Source organism: Pipistrellus kuhlii, unplaced genomic scaffold (assembly GCF_014108245.1).
Source record: "Pipistrellus kuhlii isolate mPipKuh1 unplaced genomic scaffold, mPipKuh1.p scaffold_m20_p_41, whole genome shotgun sequence".
In the NCBI taxonomy this organism is placed as follows: Eukaryota; Metazoa; Chordata; class Mammalia; order Chiroptera; family Vespertilionidae; genus Pipistrellus; species Pipistrellus kuhlii.
This window is the reverse complement of record NW_023425542.1, coordinates 1339070-1359059: the sequence shown is the minus strand read 5'-3', so window position 1 is coordinate 1359059 and position 19990 is coordinate 1339070. Positions and strand designations below refer to the sequence as shown.

Sequence of the window (19990 nt, the reverse complement as noted above, 5' to 3'; positions counted from 1 at the left end):
CTCATCGACGTTTCTAGCTCTCTATCTCTCTCCCTTCCTCCTCTCTGTGAAATATCAATAAAATATATTTTAAAAAAAACGTTACAGACTTCAGATGCATGATTATTTTATCTTAAGAAAAGCAGTTGGCTGGTACCAAGATTATCTACTAATTAGGAATCATAATTATTATGCTGAACATAAGTAGAAAATTTTAACTGATGAGAAAGAACCAAAAACACAATAAATGTTCAGGAAAGGTATAATTTGTTATATAAATACTATAAAATTTAATTCAGCAATTATGTTTAAGTACTTTTGACAAATGTATTTTTATTTAACTGTAAATCCATATCAAAAACAGAACTTCACATTGATGACAATGTGTAATCTTCAAATTATCTGAAAACTTTATTATGCAATCCTTTTTTTTTTAATCCCCACAAAAGGATATTTTTTCTCCATTGATTTTTAGAGAGTGAGGGGAAAGAGAGAGCGAGAAACACTGATATGAGAGACACATCGATTGGTTGCCTCCTGCTCAGGCCAGGGATGAATTGCAATCCAGGTACATCTCCTTTACCAGGAATTGAACCCAAGACCTGTCAGTGCTCAGGATGACACTCTGTCCACTGAACCACTCCAGTCAGGGCTGCAATCTTTTTTTAAATACAAGACTTTTAAGTCACTCTCGATCGTTTTTACTTATTCAAGGAACGGTTTTTGTGTAAACACTATTCTCTAGACAAGTATTTGCACACGAGAGGCACAGAGATGAACATAATACAGTCTACACACAAAGTAAATGTGGGCACCTAACAAGAAAGCTAATCATGCAATATAGTGAGAGCACACGAGAGGGGCATACAGGGTAAGACTGGCAATCAAGTAAAGCTTCCAAACTAAATATTGAACAATAAAAAGGCAAAGAAGAGGGCCATCGAGGGAAAGAAAGCCATTTCAGGAAAAAAAAAAAAAAAAACAAAAAAACACACACACACACAAAACAAAACAAAAAAAACATGATACATTGGAGGAACTTTAAACACACACACACACACACACACACACACACAAAAAAAAAAAAAAAAAAAAAAAAAAAAAACCTAGTCCAATGTAAGTTGATCAAGGAGTTAAGGCAGCAATTTGGTTGGATGTGCTAGAATCAACAGGGGCTGGTGATTTGCTGAATACTCAAAACAGAGAGTAGAAGTTTAAGAAGATGCCCAAATTGACTAGGATTAATGGGTAGGTAGTAGTAGTGCCACTCATTGAAATGAGTAATATATAAAAATAAATAAAAATTTGGAACAGCAGACTATGAGTTTGGGTTTGGGGTGTCTAGAGGCTTATAGTGCAAGAGGCATGTTTAGACTAGAAAATTGTATTTGGATGTCATCCACAAAGAGATGATAACTGTTAAGAGAGTGTACAAGAGCAAAAGTCTGTGGGGTTTTAAAAAGAGAGTGAGAAAGGATTAATGACAGGATCCTGTTTATAAAGTGCAAGAAGAAAGTAGCACTAAAAAAAAATCTCACTAGGAACAGTCAAAAGAGAAAGAAAAGAGTTTAAATAAGGAATGCAGAAAGTAGTGTCAAATGATGCAGAGAAATCATGTAAGACAAGAGTAAAACTCATGCACTCTTTTTGCTAGCACAAATATGGTTAATAACATATACTCTAATATTTTAATAAAATATTAATAAAACCAGAGTTTCATCTATAAGAATTTAGCAACATTGTGCAAAGATTTTTAAACAAGTACAGGCTACAGTGCTATTCAAAGGAGAAGTACTTTTCTATTTTAATAATACTACCATATAATGTACATAAAATTTTAAAAAATATTTTGATTGATTTCCCCAAGCACAGTCCCTAAACATGTATAGGAGAGGGCCAAGTTCAACTTCAAATCATATTGCTAATTAGCTGTACTCTTTAAAATGTTTGGTTTTTGATGTAATTAAAAAGATATTTAGTTACTTGAGAGAAGTATGTTGAGTGGGATAAATACATTAAAAATAGCATACATTTACATTTCTATCATTGGCTATTCTGAGTTTATGCTCAAATTATCAGTAGTTTAATATCCAAACTTGACAAACATTTTGATGGATATTTATATAACTGATTTATGTTTACCAGCTGCTACACTGTTATCATAATACAAAAGGTGATGGATAGACAGTTCATGCCTTAGAAATGTTTTGTTTACAATAGACCAAGTCTGCCCTGACCAGTTTGGCTCAGTTGATAGAGTGTTGGCCTGTGGCCTAAAGGGTCCCAGGTTTGATTCCAGTCAAGAGCATGTGCCTTGGTTGCAGGCACATCCCCAGTGGGTGTGGGTGCAGGAGGTACCTGATCAATGTTTCTCTCTCATCCTATGTTTCTGGCTCTCTATCCCTTTCCCTTCCTCTCTGTGAAAAATCAATAAAATATATTTTAAAATTTTATTTTATTTTATTGATTTTGTACAGAGAAGAAGGGAGAGATAGAGAGTTAGAAACATCGATGAGAGAGAGTCATCGATCAGCTGCCTCTTGCACACCCCCCACTGGGGATATGCCCGAAACTAAGGTACATGCCCCTGACCGGAATCGAAACCGGGACCTTTCAGTCCCCAAGCCGACACTCTATCCATTGAGCCAAACCGGTCTCGGCAATAAAATATATTTTAAAAGTAAATAAATAAAATAAAATAGACCAAGTCAAGCCTCACACCAAAAATGGGTTAGGCTAATTGCTGTAGAGGAGACCTGGAGACAAGGAAAAGAGAAATTTAAATTTAAAAAAAAGTTCAATAGTCTATGTCCCATTTAAATAATATTTTTCTGGGGCGCTAGCTCCAAATTTATAATATAGCAGCAAGCACAAGATTTGATACTTAATGATGATGATAATGATAATGATAATAGCTAACATTTATAACTCCTTATTATGTGCCAGGATTCTGTGCTAAGCACTTTTCTTAGTTCCTCTCATTTAAACTTCACAACAATAATGACTATCCCCATTTCATATATTAATGCATTCGAGGCTTACAGAGGTTGACTTAACTTGTTCAAGGTCACACAAATACTAGGAAGCAGAGCCAGGATTCACACCCAGGCAGCAGACTGATTCTGGAACCCCAACTCTTAATTCTGCTGCTGTCAAAAGCAAGCTGCTTTTGGAAGCATACATCCAAAGTACTCCAGATGGGTCAATTTTAACTCTTAGAAGATGGAAAAAGCTGGGGGTGCAGGAGACTTGGGCTCCTCTTTAGAATTCCAAATAAAAGAACTATAAATTCTTATTTTTATCATTCCAGATTCTATATCAGCTACACAAACATTTTCACTACAGTGAATTTTGTTAGAAAAAGAAGCACTCGGTGGGGAAAAAAATTAACTCTAGCGCAATTGCCTGAGAAATTGCTAGGAAGCTTTCACCTTCTGTTATATGGTTCTACATACAGCATTGGAAACAGATCATATGCATAAAAACAGGCTCCAAACTATACATTTGCTAAAATTAGCCTCTCTTTCATCATTATTACTACACTTATTTCATAAAAGGAAATACCGCTACATAAAAACAAAATCTTTTTCACATATCCACGATACATTACATTTCAAGGTAAATCACGTAATTTGGGTTGAAAGGCAATTACTTCCTCTTGCTGGTTCAACCAAACTATGTCTACTTCCTGTACCAGTGAGATTTTACCTAAATCAAGAGGCCTCAAGAAGAAGAGGAACAAAAATAATATTTGACATTATATTAAATCTAATTCTCCCCTTCTGGTACTTAGGCAAGTGGCACTATACACCTCCTGAATGCAGAGGAGTAATGAATTCTCTCATTCTCTCCCATCCAGTAGAAGAGAAAAATCCAATAGCAGGCTTCACATCCATTAGAAAGGAAAAGTCTCATGGCATTTCCTTCTCTTTCTCTTTCCCCTTAATCATACTCCTACCGAGTCCAAAGCTAAAATACCACGGACCTGCAACTTTTCTTTATTACAAAGTATTCACCCTTCATGAACATCAGCTATGAAGTCTTTTATGTGTTTGCTCTATTTTCAAGTTTATAATGTGCACTAGAGTGTCAACCCACTCCTGTTCATGCATGTAAAAGAAAAAGAAATTGTTCTCTACCCTCACTCTAAATAAAGATACTTAAAAACACCCAAAGCATCCTTATCCTTTTTACAGCGTACTCTCATTTACCTCATTTGCCCTCCAAACCGTTAGGTTTGAACAAAAGTAGCTGCTGCTACTATTTCTCACGTCGTAGATGAAAACTCTGAAAGAGGCACAAACCTATTAAATTAATTGCCCAGTGTCTCACAGTTAATCAAAAGGGCCATGCAAAACTCAAATCCACATGGTGTCCTTTCCATCATCTACAGATTTTAAAAAAAAACTGTTTTACAAACAATAAAATAGCTACTTAACTATACACTACTGGTACTACATAACTGGATCCACATGTAGGTTTTATTTATCGTGGCATTAACTGTCCAGAAAAAAGACAACAAAAAGCATCCAGTGCATCTCAAAATATAACAAGGAAAAGAAAACACAGGAAGAGGAAAGTAATACTCACTGGCTTTGACCTGAAATTACTTATGTAATATGTAACTATAAAACCAAATGCCAAGTGGTGGGTTTCTTTTAACGATTGCACTGGAATAAAACCTTCAAGAGTGTGATAGCCTCAAGTGGGAAGATCCACATTGATTCCAAGTATGTTGTCATTACTCAAAACATTCTGCATGCAATTTTTTTGAAAGCCTCCATAGAAGCAAATTGTATTTTTGAGGTTTATAATTAAATTCTGGAGATAAGCAAAAAAATAAAAATAAAAAAGAACTTCCTATTTAGAAGAGATGGATTATTAAGTGGGAAATAACTGTCAGTAATATAACCATCATTTATTGAGAACTTGCTATATGCTAGGCTCACTACTCAACCTTTCATGTATATGTATTCTCTCATTTCTAATTATAAAAACCCCATCAGCATTGTTACCCCAGGTTTACAGATAAGGAAATAAAACATTGCAAAAAGGTATAAATACTAGATGGTAAGGGTGTATTGTCAATCTCTACTGAACCATCAATCTTGGAATTCCTTAGTTTTCAGTTCACTTAATCTAGCTGGTGAATAAGTGACAGATTGCATTTTATCACATACATGCTACTGCCCCCAAATAATGAGACTACTGCTTTGGGTAAACACAAATTCTCCTAGAATGGCTTTAATAGTCATTCCAAAGAAGAATTACAAAGACTTTAAAGTAGTGACAATATCAACATAACTGTGTATTACTTTGAAAGAAGTAGATGAACTAGATGAATAAGGTTAGATATATTTTTTTTATTCAAACACATTGCTTAATTTAAAAAAAAAAAAAAAAAAAAAAAAGCAGCCAGAAGTTTAAGTACCTGAATCCGTCAACTGCACTCAGGAAAAGGTTTCGCATTAATCAGCCTACCAAGTGCATACTGAAGGCCTACTAAAGCACACTGCAATAAAAGACTACAGGGAGCATATTAGAAACTTCTTCTTTCCACAAGGAGTTAGCAGGTTGTTTTCAATCAAACACACAATCAGTCATTACTGGAACAACTAAAAATCCTCCTGTTATTTGTTATAGTTTGTGTGAGCTGCCCTACAAAGGGTTAGATCATTTCCCCAGGGACCCTTTCACTTTCCTGCACGCACCTATTCCGGCTTTAACCCATAACTGTGCTTAGTTCTAGCATATGCTGGTTTTCCTGAGCTGATTATCCTCACACTGGATCCTGCCAGGCTCCTGGCTCTCCCCAGCCCCCTTCCCTTTTTCGTCCCTTCTAGCCTCTCCAACCCCAAGTGGAAACTGCAGACAAACTCCCCTATGGCTCCAGCGCCGAGAACTGGGCATGCTCAGAAGGCTAGGCCGGCTTTGGTTGCACTGACAGTTCCCCGCCCCTGATGTGCCGCTGCCCCCTTCCCCCACTCCAACAAGAGACACCGAAATGTTTATCTGAAAGATATGAGACCTCCTCTTCTTTTTCCCCCGCGAGAATGACCCCATTTTAATTTCATTTCGCAGGGTCTTTTCAGTCTTGTGAAAACCCCTCCACAAGCCCCACGCAGGCTGCATTATGTTTCAGCACCGGGGACAGCGCCGCGTTGCCGTTAACTTCCACCCTCCCCCACCACCGCTTCCAGCCCCCACCCCGCACCCGCCCCAACCTCAGCCCCCACCCCCGCACCACACGATGCCAAGGTCTCCCGGCAGCCGCAAACGCCGCCACTGCAATAGTTCCCAGCTGGAGGCCGGGCCAGAACGCCGGGCCGGCTGCTACTTACACTGCTCCGCTTTGGTGGACATGGTGCTGTCCAGATGGAAAGGCTTTGCCCAAAAATCTGTGTCGTGTGAGCTCCCTCGCTCCGCCAGCGATGTTGCGAGGAAAAGAACGCATACCCCCCACCCCCCACCCCCTCGCTTTCCCCCTCCCTTAGGCCCGTGTCGCTACCATTCGGACAAAACGCACATCAAATTGCAGAATTCGGTCCCGGAAGGTTAGGAAATCGCCCCCGGAGAAATGGGTGGGATTTAATAGGCGGCCAAAGGCTTCCTGTCCGTCCCCTCCTGGAGCTGCCCGCGTTGCTGTGGGCGGGGAGACCGAAAGCAGAGTGCGAGCTGCGGCTCCTGGTGAAATGGGAAAATGGGCTCGACCGGGGGAGGAGTATTTCCATTCATAAGGCGCACGGAGGGGACGGGTATTTCCCAGAGAAAAGCCTCTTAAAGTGCCGGAGTCCCCGACCATTAGGATCTCCCATCGGCGTTCCCCGGGCCTGTAAATCCTGCTCCGCGAGCAGCCCCCGGCGCCTCCGCCGGGTGACCTGACAGGTGCGTCCCACGCTCCGTCTCAGCCTCCGGGAGGAAGCGGGGGGAGGCGGATCCGGGGCGGGCTGGAGAGAACCGGGCCGGAGGGCGGCGAGGATGCTCCCGAGGACCGCAAGGGAGGAAATGCAGAAGTAACCCTCAGCATGGCTTCCCGGCGTGCTACGCTCCTGCCCTCTGCCACCCCTCCCTGATGGGCTCTCCTGCTGGTGATTAGGATGGGAGGTCCCACTGCCAGGGGGCTGTGGGAAGACTCCCGAAGTTGGGGCTCAGAAAGGAGATTTCCGTAGCTGGCGAGGCTGGAAGAGCCACAGAAAAAGGAAAATACAAGATTGGAGACTGGAGGAGCCCACATGTGTTCCCTCACAACCACACAGAAAGGGGGAACACTGGTTATGAAGCCCCTTTGTTGGGAAACCAAAGCCCGTAGAAAGAGAAGAGGATGGGAAGGGGCATCGTGCATATTAATAAGAATGTACTTAAAGAATCATCTAGAGTGGGCAGACAAGCTGAGCCTGAACTCGAAGTTAAAACTAGATAGAAGATTCAGTTCTACCACATATTCATTCTAGGACCAATCTTTTAATCTCCCTAAGCCTCGGGTTCTTTATCTGTAAAATGGTAATAAAACCTGCCCTGTTACCCATAGTTATTGGATAGATTAAATGGTATAATGGATGTGAAAGTCTTTTAAAATTAAAATACAGTACAATTGCCAACCATTCTCATTCAAATTGTGAAAGTTGAGAAACAATGATCACAGTAAGTTGATTTAGCAAAAGCCATAGGGTCAGAATTTTAAGCTAACCAATTATTTCTAATGCTGACAACTGTGACTATATTAATGTTTTTTCATCTCAACAAAAAGTAATCCTTATTTTAAGGGAAAGAATGTTAAATTGTATATACTACGTACAAAATATTGAAAATAAATATTTTCCGCTGAAACCAGTTTGGCTCAATGGATAGAGCGTCGGCTGGGGGACTGAAGGAACCCGGGTTCGATTCCGGTCAAGGGCATGTACCTTGGTTGCGGGCATATCCCCAGTGGGGAGTGTGCAAGAGGCAGCTGATCGATGACTCTCTCTCATCGATGTTTCTAGCTCTCTCTCTTCCTTCTTCTCTGTACAAAATCAATAAAATATATTTTAAAAAAAAGAAAAGAAATATTTTCCAATTTAAAAATATGTGAATAAGTATAAAAAAACGTTTCTGGCCCAATGGATAGAGCGTCAGCTGGTTTGGCTCTTCTCTAAAAATCTATAAAAATATTTTTTTAAATGTTTCTGCATAGCAAAAAAAAAAAAAAAAGTACAGGCAACTTTGCCCACTACAATATACACAGTGGCTAATGGTATTGGCATAATGTTCACAAAATGTAATTTGACTCAAAATGTATTCAGGACTGGACAATGTTACCTCACTGCTTGACAGATTGATCTGGCTAATCCCGTTACTCATTTCCAAAAACACGTCCCACACAGAAGTTTCATCCTTCAAAGATGAATGGTGATGTAGAAAATGATGCTGAAACCCAGCAGCGTGGTTCAGTGGTTGTGTCCACCAACGAACCAGTAGGTCACCATTCAATTCCCAGTCAAGAGCACACGCCCAGGTTGCAGATTTCATCCCGTGTGGGGCATGCTAACAGAGCTGATCAATGGTTCTCTCATCATTGATGTTCCTCTCTCCCCCCTCTCTCTCTCTCTCTGAAATCAATAAAAATATATATTTTTTTAAAATGATGCTAAAGCCCTGGCTGGGGTGGCTCAGTTGGGTGTCATCCTGTGCACTCACTGACAGATTACTGGTTCAACTCCCGGTCAGGGCACATACCCAGGCTGCAGGCTAGATCCCGGTGCATGCAGGAGTTAGCCAACAGATATGCCTCTCTCCCTCTCCCTTCGTCTCTCTAAAAAATCAATTTAAACTACATCTTTTTAATAAATTAAAGAAAACAATAATGCTGAAGAGTTAACTTTGGGAAAAATAAGTTGGAATCATTATGAAAGAAAATATGAATGTAAACTTCGGAGAAGACAAATATCTTTGTGATTAGAAGAAAACTTGATTTAAGCAGCAATTTCTTGGAGGCTTGAGGTTTTGATAAAGCAAAGAATCATTTAAAATTTTTTTCAAAAGTATTGTCTTTAAAATGCTGAAAAAGAAAGCTGTCAGCACAGTATCTGTATCCAGCAAAAATGTCCTTCAGAATGAAGACAAAAACATTTCAGATAGAAGAAAACTAAGAGAATTTGTCACCAACAGATTTGCACTATAAGAAATGCTAAATGAAATTCTTCAGGCTGAAGGCAAATGATATCAGATAAAAATTGATATCTGCTGAAACCGGTTTGGCTCAGTGGTAGAGCGTCGGTCTGCGGACTGATAGGTCCTGGGTTCGATTCCAGTCAAGGGCATGTACCTTAGTTGTGGGCACCTCCCCAGTAGGGGGTGTGCAAGAGGCAGCTGATCAATGATTCTCTCTCATCAATGTTTCTGACTCTATCCCTCTCTCTTCCTCTCTGTGAAAAATCAATAAAATATATATTTTTTAAAAATTGATAGCTTGCCGAACCGGTTTGGCTCAGTGTATAGAGCATCGGCCTGCGGACTGAAGGGTCCTGGGTTCGATTCCGGTCAAGAGCATGTACCTTGGTTGCTGGCACATCCCCAGTAGGGGGTGTGCAAGAGGCAGCTGATCAGTGTTTCTCTCTCATCGATGTTTCTAACTCTCTATCCCTCTCTCTTCCTCTCTGTAAAAAATCAATAAAAATATATATTTAAAAACAATTATAAAAACTGATAGCTTCTCCAAGGCTATCTTGTGTGTTTTTCCTCTTTGTTTATAGTCTTTATTAACCAGAAGTTTTAAAATGTAAATGTAACCAACTTTTTCAATGTTTTTTTTATAATTTATGCTTTTTGTACTTCAAGAAATTCTTTTCTATTCCAAATGTTGTAAAGATTATCATATATTTAATTCTAAAAGTTTGTTTTACCTTTAAGTTTTATCACAAATTAAATTTACTTTTGTGTATAGCATGAAGTAGGGTCTACTTCTTACAGTATGGTCACAGATCATACTAAGCCATTTATTAAATTCTTCCCCCACAATTTTTAATCCCACGGCAACTTTGTCATAAATCAACTTTTTATATACTCATGAGGCTGTTTGCCAAGTTTTCTCATCTCCCATTTTACTTTAATAAAATTTCTATAACCATTTTTCCCCTCTAATAATTTGAAAGCTATACAGTGTTTCTAGTTTTTTACAGTAGGTCCTCAGGTTATGTTAAAGATCCATTCCTACGGTGCGACATAACACGATTCTCACCGTTTTTAAGTCTGAACACACCTCCATAGCACCTACGTCACTCACATGGAGCACATACACAGCAGAAATGAAGTGAAACAGTAAAATAAAATTTAAAAGATAATTCCTAACCTTTACTTGTAGTAATTAAATAATGAAAAACATAAAGCACATATGTACTTATGTCAAAATAATGAAACTTTTGCTGAAACCGGTTTGGCTCGGTAGATAGAGCATCGGCCTGTGGACTGAGAGGTACCGGGTTTGATTCCGGTCAGGGGCATGTATTGTATTTTGGTTGAAGGCACATCCCCAGTCGGGGGTGTGCAGGAGGCGGCTGATCGATGTTTCTCTCTCATCAACATTTCTAACTCTCTATCCCTCTCCCTTTCTGTGAAAAAAATCAATAAAATATTTTAATGAAACTTTTTAAAATAAATTAGTGGCCCAGTGCATGAAATTTGTACACATTAAAAGGGAAATAAAGGAAATTTTTAATATTGCTATTTGCCCTTTCTCTACAATAGAAGTGTCAGAGATAAAATAAGATTAGTAAAATGTATATGAAAATCTCCTTCCTATCAGAGTCTGGGACGTGCTATGGGACCTAGAGTCAGGTCCCCACCCACCACACACACACACACACACACACACACACACACACACCCGCACACACTTCAAAAACCCAGGAGACCCAGACCTGGCCGCCCCCACCCCTCAAGCCCCTCTGGGCAGGGGGGGGGGGGGAGCGGCACGCGCACTGGCGCAGCCTAAGGTTCCCAGCCCAACACCGGGTCAGGGAGCACAGTCTCAGGTCCTCCATCAAGCTGCACCAGGTGGGGGCTGTGGCCTGAGGTCCCCCATCAAACCGCACCAGGCAGGAAGCAAAGTCTGAGGTCCTACCCCAGCGCTAAGATGAGGGCCATGGCATGAGGTCTCTCAGCCCAGCTCCTGGACAGGGGGCCCACCTCCAGGGTGGGAGACATAGCCTGAGGTCCCCCATCAAACCCTTCCGGGGAAGTGGCACAGCCTGAGGTAGCCATCAAGACCCAAGGGCAGGGGGCATGGCCTGAGGTCCCTCACCCCATCCAGACACCATGGAGCCTCAGGCCCCTGCTGTTTGGTTGTGATGTTACAGCATCCCGGCTAATTTGCATATTCCTCTATTATAGGGGTGTCGAACTCAATCAGAGAAGGGGCCAAAATCTAAAATCCAGTCTAAATTGCGGGCCGAATGGTTTACTGAACAGTCATAAACTGTCATTGTGATGGAAACGCAGCGGAGTGCAGTGATGACAGCGCGGTGTGGGCCACATTGCAAGGCCTGGCGGGACGGATTTGGCCCGAGGGCCTTGTGTTTGACACGTGATATAGATAGATGGAAGATGGTGACATAATAAAACGAACATCGAATCCAACATAACCTGAGGACTGCCTGTACTGATTACTTTCAGATTTTTTAAATAAACTATCAATTTTTCTAATCATCTCAAACTACTATTTCTTTGCTCCTTATAATTAAACGATTCCCTATTTTGTTATCTTGAGTTTCAGTTCATCTTTTAAAAATAGTTTACTCATTTGATCAATAGTTAAGTAAATTTACCAACATATTTTGGCCATTTTGTGTACCACATTTTCCCTCTGATTTCTTTCCTTTCTTATTGAAGTATGTCCTTCGTTATTTCTTTCACTATCGTATGCTAAAATGTTTCTTTGCCCCCTACTCTCAGGCACTATTTACTCAACAGAAGATTTAGTTCAAAATCATTTTCCCTTCAACATTTGAAGGTATTTCCTTGTTTCCTGGAACCCTTGATTGATGAAGATTAGTTTGCTGTCACTCTTTTTTTTAAATGGTTATTTTATGTATTTTTTATTTCAGAGAGGGAGATGGAGAGAAACATCAATGATGAGAGAGAATCAATTGGCTGTCTCCTACACACCCACACTGGGGATCAAGCCCGCAACCCAGGCATGTGCCCTTGACCAAAATCGAACCCAGGACCTTTCAGTCCACAGGCTGATGCTCTAGCCACTAAGCTAAATCAGCTAGCGCTCTAGTTGTCTTTTATTAAATAATCTATGTTCCCCTGTCTGCTAGCACTGAAGACAATGTTTTTAATATATTTTTATTGATTTCTGAGGAGAGGGATAGAAAGTTACAAACATCCATCAGCTGCCTCCTGCACACCTCCTGGGATGTGCCTGCAACCAACGTACATGCCCCTGACTGGAATTGAACCTGGGACCCTTGAGTCCACAGGCCGATGCTCTATCCACTGAGCCAAACCGGTTAGGGAATGGAAGTTTTTTTAATGGAATACTACACAGCTGTGAAAAAGAAAGAACTCTTACCATTAGCAACAGCATTGGAAGGATAAGTATCACATGATCTAACTCACTTGTGGATCATAACAATGAAACTGATGAACAAAAATAGATCCAGAGACACAGAAACACCGAACAGACCATCAAACCTCAGAAGGCAGGCAGATGAGGAGAGGTAAAAGATCAACCAAAGGACTTGTATGCATGTATATAAACATAATCAATGGACACAGATAGTAGGGGGTAAGGGCATGTGCTGGAAGGTGGTAGCAGCCAGGGAGAGGACAATGGGCGGGGGAGGATGAGACATACATACTTTCAACAATAAAGAATTTTTTTTAAAAGATTCAATTCATAGTCTTAACTGTTTGATAGATGTTTATATCTGGATGTCCCATTAATACTTTAAACTCAATTTTCAGAACCCTTGCATTATTTTCCTACCCCTACCAACACTTTTTTTTTCTCTCATAAGGAAGCTGTTATTCTCACTGTTGACTAGAAATCTCAATGTTCTTTTTCTCCACTATGCCTCCTCCACATAAGCTAACCGACTTTGCTATGGACTGACTCATATCCCTCAAAAGTCCTATGTCAAAGCCCTAACTCCAATGTGATGGTTTGGAAAGATGGGGCCTTAGGGTGGTAATTATGATTAGAAGAGGGTGGGGTTCTCACGAGTAGTGTTCTTATGTGAGCAGGAAGAGAGAAGAGAGCTCTTTCTTTTGAGCCTTCCTGCCCACCTCCCATGTGAGGACTGAGTGAGGAGGCAACCTTCAGCCCATGAAGAAAGCCCTCACCAGAGAACTGAATTAGCCAATACCAAGAGGTGCACTACTTCATTTGTTCCCCAAGGTAAATTCACTTTTTAAAACTATTCCCCTTTTTAAAAAATTCAACCTCAAGGGATAAAGGTTTCTCCATTATTCCCAAAAGAATATCCTGCAAACTCTTAAAATTTCACACTAAGAATTCCCAAAATTTTTCACAAATGGGGAGCAAGACCTTTTCCAAGAATAACACTTGATCCTCATTATTTGTAGATCCCATATTTGCAAAATTTTCTACTCACTAAAGTTGATTTGCAATTCCAAAACCAATACGTTTTCAAATCATTCAAAGACATGCATAGAATGAGGTAAAATTTGAATCACCCAATGGTGAGGTTGAAAGGTGATGCTCTGCCTTCTTGTTTCAGCTATCATATTGTACTAGTATGTGCCTTTTCCATGGTTTACTTAGTGACACACATGATTTTGTACTTTTTGTTGCTGCATAATGCTGAAGTGCTGTCTAGAGTTCCTAAGCACAATACTATAATGTGCCTTATATGGAAAATATTAAATATTAGATAAGCTTTGTCAGGCACAATTTACAGTGCTGTTGGTCAAGAGTACAATGTTTATGAATCATGTACACTAATAAAAGATTAAGATGCAAATTGACCGTACCTTCACAACACCCACCAGCCAATCAGGATTATGCAAATTAACCCAACAAAGGTGGCAGGTTAATTTGCATATCCAGGAACCGAGTGGCTGGGGCACTTGTGTTGTCACCATGGTGATAACGCAGGCATTCTGCACCACCCCAGCCACTCTAGGCCTCTGGGCAGCGTAGGAAGGCCAAAAGGCAGCTCCTGGCCAGAGCGAAAAGGCAGTTCCAGCAGGAGTGAAGGCGTTGCCAGCAGCCAGGGGAAGGCCCATTCTTGCACGAATCTTCATGCATCGGGCTTCCAATGAATCAATAATACTTATTAAATAAGGTATCTTTAAATAAAAACACACATTAAACAAAATATGTATTGCTAACTTGATAAAAATGTGACAAAGGGGTCTGAGGAACCTAACCTTGTATTTCCCCTAGGAGCAATGGTTCAGAATTCACTAACTCGGTGTTTACAGTGACTTTAAAGAACATAACTACCGCAAGTAACAAGAATCAACTGTACTTTGATATGACACCTTTATGCATTGTAAAATTAAATAAGACAGGGCGACAGAGCTAATTCACCAAAATGAGCTACCATTTCTGCACATAGCAGTACTCAATAAATAAGAGTACCAAATAAATGATTCCAAAAATTGAGTGCTCAAGTTCTGAGGAACAGCCCAGCTGGTGTGGCTCAGGCAGTTGAGAGTCAACCCAGGAAAACAAGTGGTCACCGGTTCGATTCCTAGTCAGGCCACGGGCCTAGGTTGTGGGCTCAATCCCCGGTGGGGGGGCATGCAGGAGGCAAGCAATTAATGATGTTTCTCTCTCATTGATGTTTCTCTCCCCCTCTCCCTTCCTCTTTCTCTAAGAATCAATAAAAACATTTAAAAAAGGTTACTTCCTTTAAAAAAATAAAGTTCTAAGGAACAGACTTCTACAGTTCAATACTATTCCCCAGCCAAGACAAAGGTAAACCAGTATTTGTCATTAGATGGAGCATAAAGGCAAGCATCATAAGTTGAAGCACAGTTATTAAAATCAGAGAAGAAAGTAAGTTCAAAATCAACAAGAACACTGTGTTGAAAAGTCTGTGTCCTGAATGGCCAGAGCTTTTTTTTTTTTTTTTTAAACATATTTTATTGATTTTTTACAGAGAGGAAGAGAGAGGGATAGAGAGTTAGAAGCTTCGATGAGAGAGAATCATCGATCAGCTGCCTCTTGCACACCCCCTACTGGGAATGTGCCTGCAACCAAGGTACATGCCCTTGACCGGAATCGAACCTGGGACCCTTCAGTCTGCAAACTAACGCTCTATCCACTGAGCCAAACCGGTTTCGGTGGCCAGAGCTCTTTAAAAGGCATAAGAGTGGGTTTGCCACTAGTGAACAGAGAAGGTGGATCTTGACAAATATTATTTAAATTAGCCACTGTATTCATAGTTTTAAATTTTAGGAGTGCCCTAACTGGTTTGGCTCATGGATAGAGCATTGGCCTGCTCTAGGGTCCCCAAGGGCATGTACCTTGGTTGCAGGCACATACCCAGTATCGATGTTTCTCTCTCATCAATGTTTCTAACTCTCTATCTCTCTCCCTTCCTCTCTGTAAAAAATCAATAAAAATATATTTAAAATTTTAGGAGTATCACAGGCCCTTCTCATCGTTTCCGTCTAAAAAATTACTTACCCAACTGTGATAGTAGTCAGGTATTTGGCCAAATGATAATTTTACATGTTCCTGTTAAGGTATATTTTGGATAGGATTAACATTTAAATTAATCAACACTGAGTACTGAAGATTACCCTCTGTAATCCGGGTGTGCCACATTCAATCAGTTGAAGGCCTTAAGGAAAATACTGCCTTCTCCTCCAAGACTTAAATTCTGCCAGCAGACTGACTTCTGACTCAAAATGCAATTCTTTCCTGAGTCTCCAGCCTGTTGGCCTACCCTGTAGATTTTGGACTTGCCAGCATTCACAATTATGAGCCAATTCCTTAAAATCAATTACACACACACACACACACACACACACAGTGCACCATATTGGTTCAGTTTTTCAGGAGAACTCTAAAAAACCAATAGAAATTTTGAAGTGTAAGCTTAGAAATATTAAATTAGAATGCAAGTCCACCAAGCCCTTCAGAAGCAGGGACCTATTGTTGGTTTACTGACCTCCACAACATCTGGCCCATCACAGGAAATGTACTTAGTTGTGTAAATACTAGTAAGCACATATACATGTATTGATTAGTCTATTTCAGGTGGGAGGTGTTTTACCTTTGTTCAATGTTTTACTCCCCCAGAACATTCCCACCTCAAGATGGCAATTTTAAGTTCCATTATTGAGAGAAGGAAACCAAGGTTCAGAGTTGAACTCTGCTGGCCAGTCACACCATAATTGGGAGAGTGAGCTACAATTCAAACAAAGATGTACGATTCTTCAAACTGAAAGGCGACTTAGAACAATAATTCAGGAGAGGAACAATAAAGTATGCAGGTACTTACTAAATCCTGAAATGTAGGAATTTAAAGAGGCAAATTTAAGTTATATTAGTTATATTTCTCAAAGTGCATAGGAAAGCCTGGATCTCATTACTCTAAGTGGCAATAACAATGGAATGTACAAATAGTAGGAAGGATCATTTAGCTAAACTTATATTACTCATACAACTACATATCTAATCTCTTTAATGCTGATGTCACCAAATATATGCATTCACTCCTCATATAACATTCCATGGCACTGGGTTCAATAAGTCTGACCTGCCATAGCAATTCTCACTACTGTATTTTTCAGTGAATTATCACCAGCTTTCAGGACGTGCAGAAAATTATCTGTGACCACAGAATGCCAAGCATGAATAAGTGCTTCCGTTTTATTTAACATTTTTAAATGACTAAACAGCTCAACTTTATATAATGCACGGTCCTAAAAAAGTGCAAAATATTGACTCTAAACATATGGTCATGAAACTGAATACCCCCACAATGCCCATCAATCCAACTTGGCACTTTTACTCATTTAAAGGAGCAGCTTTTTCTCTGAAATCTTGCTGGTCGTTAACAGCTGCTCTGCATCTTCTTGCACCTACTGTCTTCTGAACTGGCTCAGGTTGTGCAGTATATACCCACACGGTGTTAAGAAAGTCATAAAAAACACCACGAGTCCAACAGCCACGTCCTGGAAGGGAAAAGGAAGAGCGCTGTGAGTATGATGGCTCCCTCGCTGCCTAACAAAAGCCGCTTTCGTTTTGAGGAATCTGGCCGTTGCCCTAGGAACCCGGGTCTGCGGAAAACTAAAAAAACAACAAAAACACACGATCTCCCTTCCTTAATGACCTAACTTACATTTTTGAAAAATATTCACTTTTCCCTCTAACGGCTTCTCACTTCCAACCTTTGAACTCTGGAACCTAGACGCCGAGCGGGATTTCCCACCCTCTGAGGGAAATAACAGGCGTGGGTAACGAAGAAAGCGTTCGAAGGCGGCAGACGAAGGTGGCGGACATTCTGCAACAAAGGCTCTGCCCTCCATCTTGGCGCCCACGCGGTCGAGGCCCAAACCTCTCTCAGGCCGCGCTCGCTCCCAGCTCCCAGCGTCCTCATTGGGAGCCCCTCAGGTCCAAAGAAGGGGTGCTCACCGTGGCGCTGCCCGACCCCAGCACCCTCCAAACAGAGGCCCGGCCCGGCCCGGGGAAGCCTGGAAGCCGCCGGCAGGAGCCGGTCTCCACCGGTCGAGGCCACATGCTCCCGCCCGCCATGTCCAGTCAGCACGGCCCTGGCGGCTGCGTTACAACTCACCATCTCGGACAACGGCTGCCGGTTGCGACCAGGCCCCGAGTGGGCCAGCCGGGGTGCAAGCGGGCTCAGGCGGCTGCGGCGGTGCAGGCAGAGAATAACCAGGCGGGGCATGACGGCGGCGGGTGAGGTGAAGCCGGGCGAAGCGAAGCGAAGCGAAGTGAGGCTACCGGACAGCACGCGGGAGGCGAGCGAAGGCTGGACCGCGTGAGCGCGAGAGCTGGGCGGGAAGGGGGTTTGCGCATGCGCCTCTGGCCGCAGGCCACGCCTCTTCCGCTCTGCCTTGCTAGGCCCCGCCCCTTCCGCTCTGCCCTGCTGTGTCTCCTCCCTGCTCAGCCCAGTACTTGCACAATCTACCCCCAGCTCTCAAACACCTCCCTTCTATTCTCATTCCCTTATCCCTCAAACCTGTGCCCTAGGTGAGGCTTCCTACCCTCCCAAACTGCTCAGCCCCCCTCCCCCACCCCACACAGATCATCTCTTGATTTTCTGCTTGGGAAGGTGGAGGACTCAGCACCTCTACACTTCTCTTTATCTTTGCTTTGCACCTAGGCTTCTCAACATGCTGTTACTTCTCATTGGCAGAGTGTATGACCTTTATACTCTGTTCTCTAATGGTAATTAAATCCTCCATAAATTGACTGTAAATTAATTCCCAGCATTGAAAACCAAAAACAGCCATAGCCAGGTAGTTCAGTTGATTAGTGTTGTGGGGATACACCCAGGTTGTGGTTGGGCTTCCCGGCCAGGGCACATACTAGGACCAACCACTGAATGCATAGATTAGTGGGACAACAACTAACTCTCTCTCTCTCTCTCTCTCTCTCTCTCTCATTTCTCTCTCCTTTCCTCTTTCTCTCTCTAAAACAAAATTTAAAAAATTGTTTTGTAAAAAGAAAACCAAGAACCACTATCTGTTAACGATATAAAAAATGTTCATGGGAAGATCAAATATTGATACAATGTTTGGGCCCAGTAGAGAAGGTGATATCACAAACTCATAGCTCTTGGAGAAAAAAATGGAATATATTGTGATTTTTTTTATTGTAATCTATAATTATAAAAGTACAATATGCTAATTAGACCGGATGGTTTTCTGAACAACCTTCTAGATGAAGCTTGGGCTGTGAGAGAAGCCCGGTCCTGGCAGCTAGGGGAAAGAAGGCCCCTACTCTTGCACAAATTTTATGCATCCAGCCTCTAATCCTATATAATAAAAGGCTAATATGCAAATCGACCAAATGGCAGAATGACCAGTCGCTATGACATGCACTGACCACCAGGGAGCAGATGCTCAATGCAGGAGCTGCCCCCTAGCGGTCAGTACCAGAAGCCCTGAGCTGGGCTCATGGCTGGCGAGCACAGCAGCAGTGGCAGAAGCTTCTCTTGCCTCCATGCAGTGCTAAACCAGTAGTCAGACATCACCTGAGGGCTCCCAGAGTACAAGAGGGCACAGGCCAGGCTGAGGGATCTCCCCCCCCCCTCTCCCAAGTGCACGAATTTCATGCACTGGGCCTGTAGTACTGTAATAAAACCTTTATCCACTCTCTAAGTCACAAAAGATGAACCAATTTCTTCACACTATTTCCTTGTTAGGCTTATTGGCAACTAGCATTCAAGAATTTCCTTTGATTGCCCTATTTCTGCAACCTAGTATCTTCCTCTTTCCTAGGTTCCTATTTCATTTTGATGTAGTAACATCCTTAAGCAATTATTTCAGGAATGGTCTGTAGTTGATAGATATCCTCAGTCCCTGCAAGTCAAAAAAATATTTATTTTGCTCCCCACTTAAATGCTAATTTTGCTGACTATAGAGTTCTAGGCTTATAATCACTGTCCCTCAGGAATTTGACAAATAGTATCCCCTTCTATTCAATATCTAGTGTAACTGATAAGTGTGATGCCAATATAATTATCAACCTTTGATGTAGCCTCTATTTTTTTTTCTTTATGGTATCTTTTAGGAATTTCTGTTTGTCTTTGGACTTGTGAAGTTTCTTCAAGATATGACTAGATATGGGTCTGTCTTCATTTATATGAATTAGCAGTGGGAGAGATCTCTCAACTTGAAGACTTGGATGTTACTTTAGCTCTGGGAGATGTCTATTATTTATTTCCTTCTCTCAAGTTTCTCTATTCCCAATCTGAAACTACTACTAGCCCTGGCCAGATAGCTCAGTTGATTAGAGCAACATCCTGATAGAACAAGATTGTGAGTTCTATCCCCAGTCATGGCACATGAAAGAATCAACTTG

The 19990-nt window shown here is 41.5% G+C and overlaps 2 protein-coding genes across 4 annotated transcripts in view; both read right to left on the bottom strand.

The window, feature by feature from the left end:
* Window positions 1-6425, bottom strand: part of UNC79 (unc-79 homolog, NALCN channel complex subunit) — a 210180-nt gene extending 203755 nt beyond the window's left edge. For all 3 annotated transcript variants that reach the window (XM_045571940.1, XM_045571941.1, XM_045571942.1), the window contains exon 1: window positions 6321-6425. In XM_045571940.1, the coding sequence (XP_045427896.1) occupies window positions 6321-6342 (22 nt within the window). In that variant the 5' untranslated portion in view covers window positions 6343-6425. The remainder of the gene's footprint in view (window positions 1-6320) is intronic.
* Window positions 6426-16690: 10265 nt separating this feature from the next.
* Window positions 16691-17960, bottom strand: LOC118704195 (cytochrome c oxidase subunit 8C, mitochondrial). The gene is made up of 2 exons (XM_036411586.2): window positions 17739-17960; window positions 16691-17118 (listed from the first exon to the last, which is right to left on the bottom strand). Exons 1-2 carry the CDS (start codon window positions 17847-17849, stop codon window positions 17026-17028), a joined length of 204 nt encoding a protein of 67 aa, XP_036267479.1. The 5' UTR covers window positions 17850-17960; the 3' UTR covers window positions 16691-17025.
* Window positions 17961-19990: the final 2030 nt, after the last annotated feature.

Coding starts and splice junctions, on each gene's coding strand:
- LOC118704195 (XM_036411586.2), bottom strand. CDS start 17,849: ATGCCCCGCCTGGTTATTCTCTGCCTGCACCGCCGCAGCCGCCTGAGC. Junction 17,119..17,738: donor GGCAGCCGTTGTCCGAGATG/GTGAGTTGTAAC, acceptor TTTCCCTTCCAG/GACGTGGCTGTTGGACTCGT.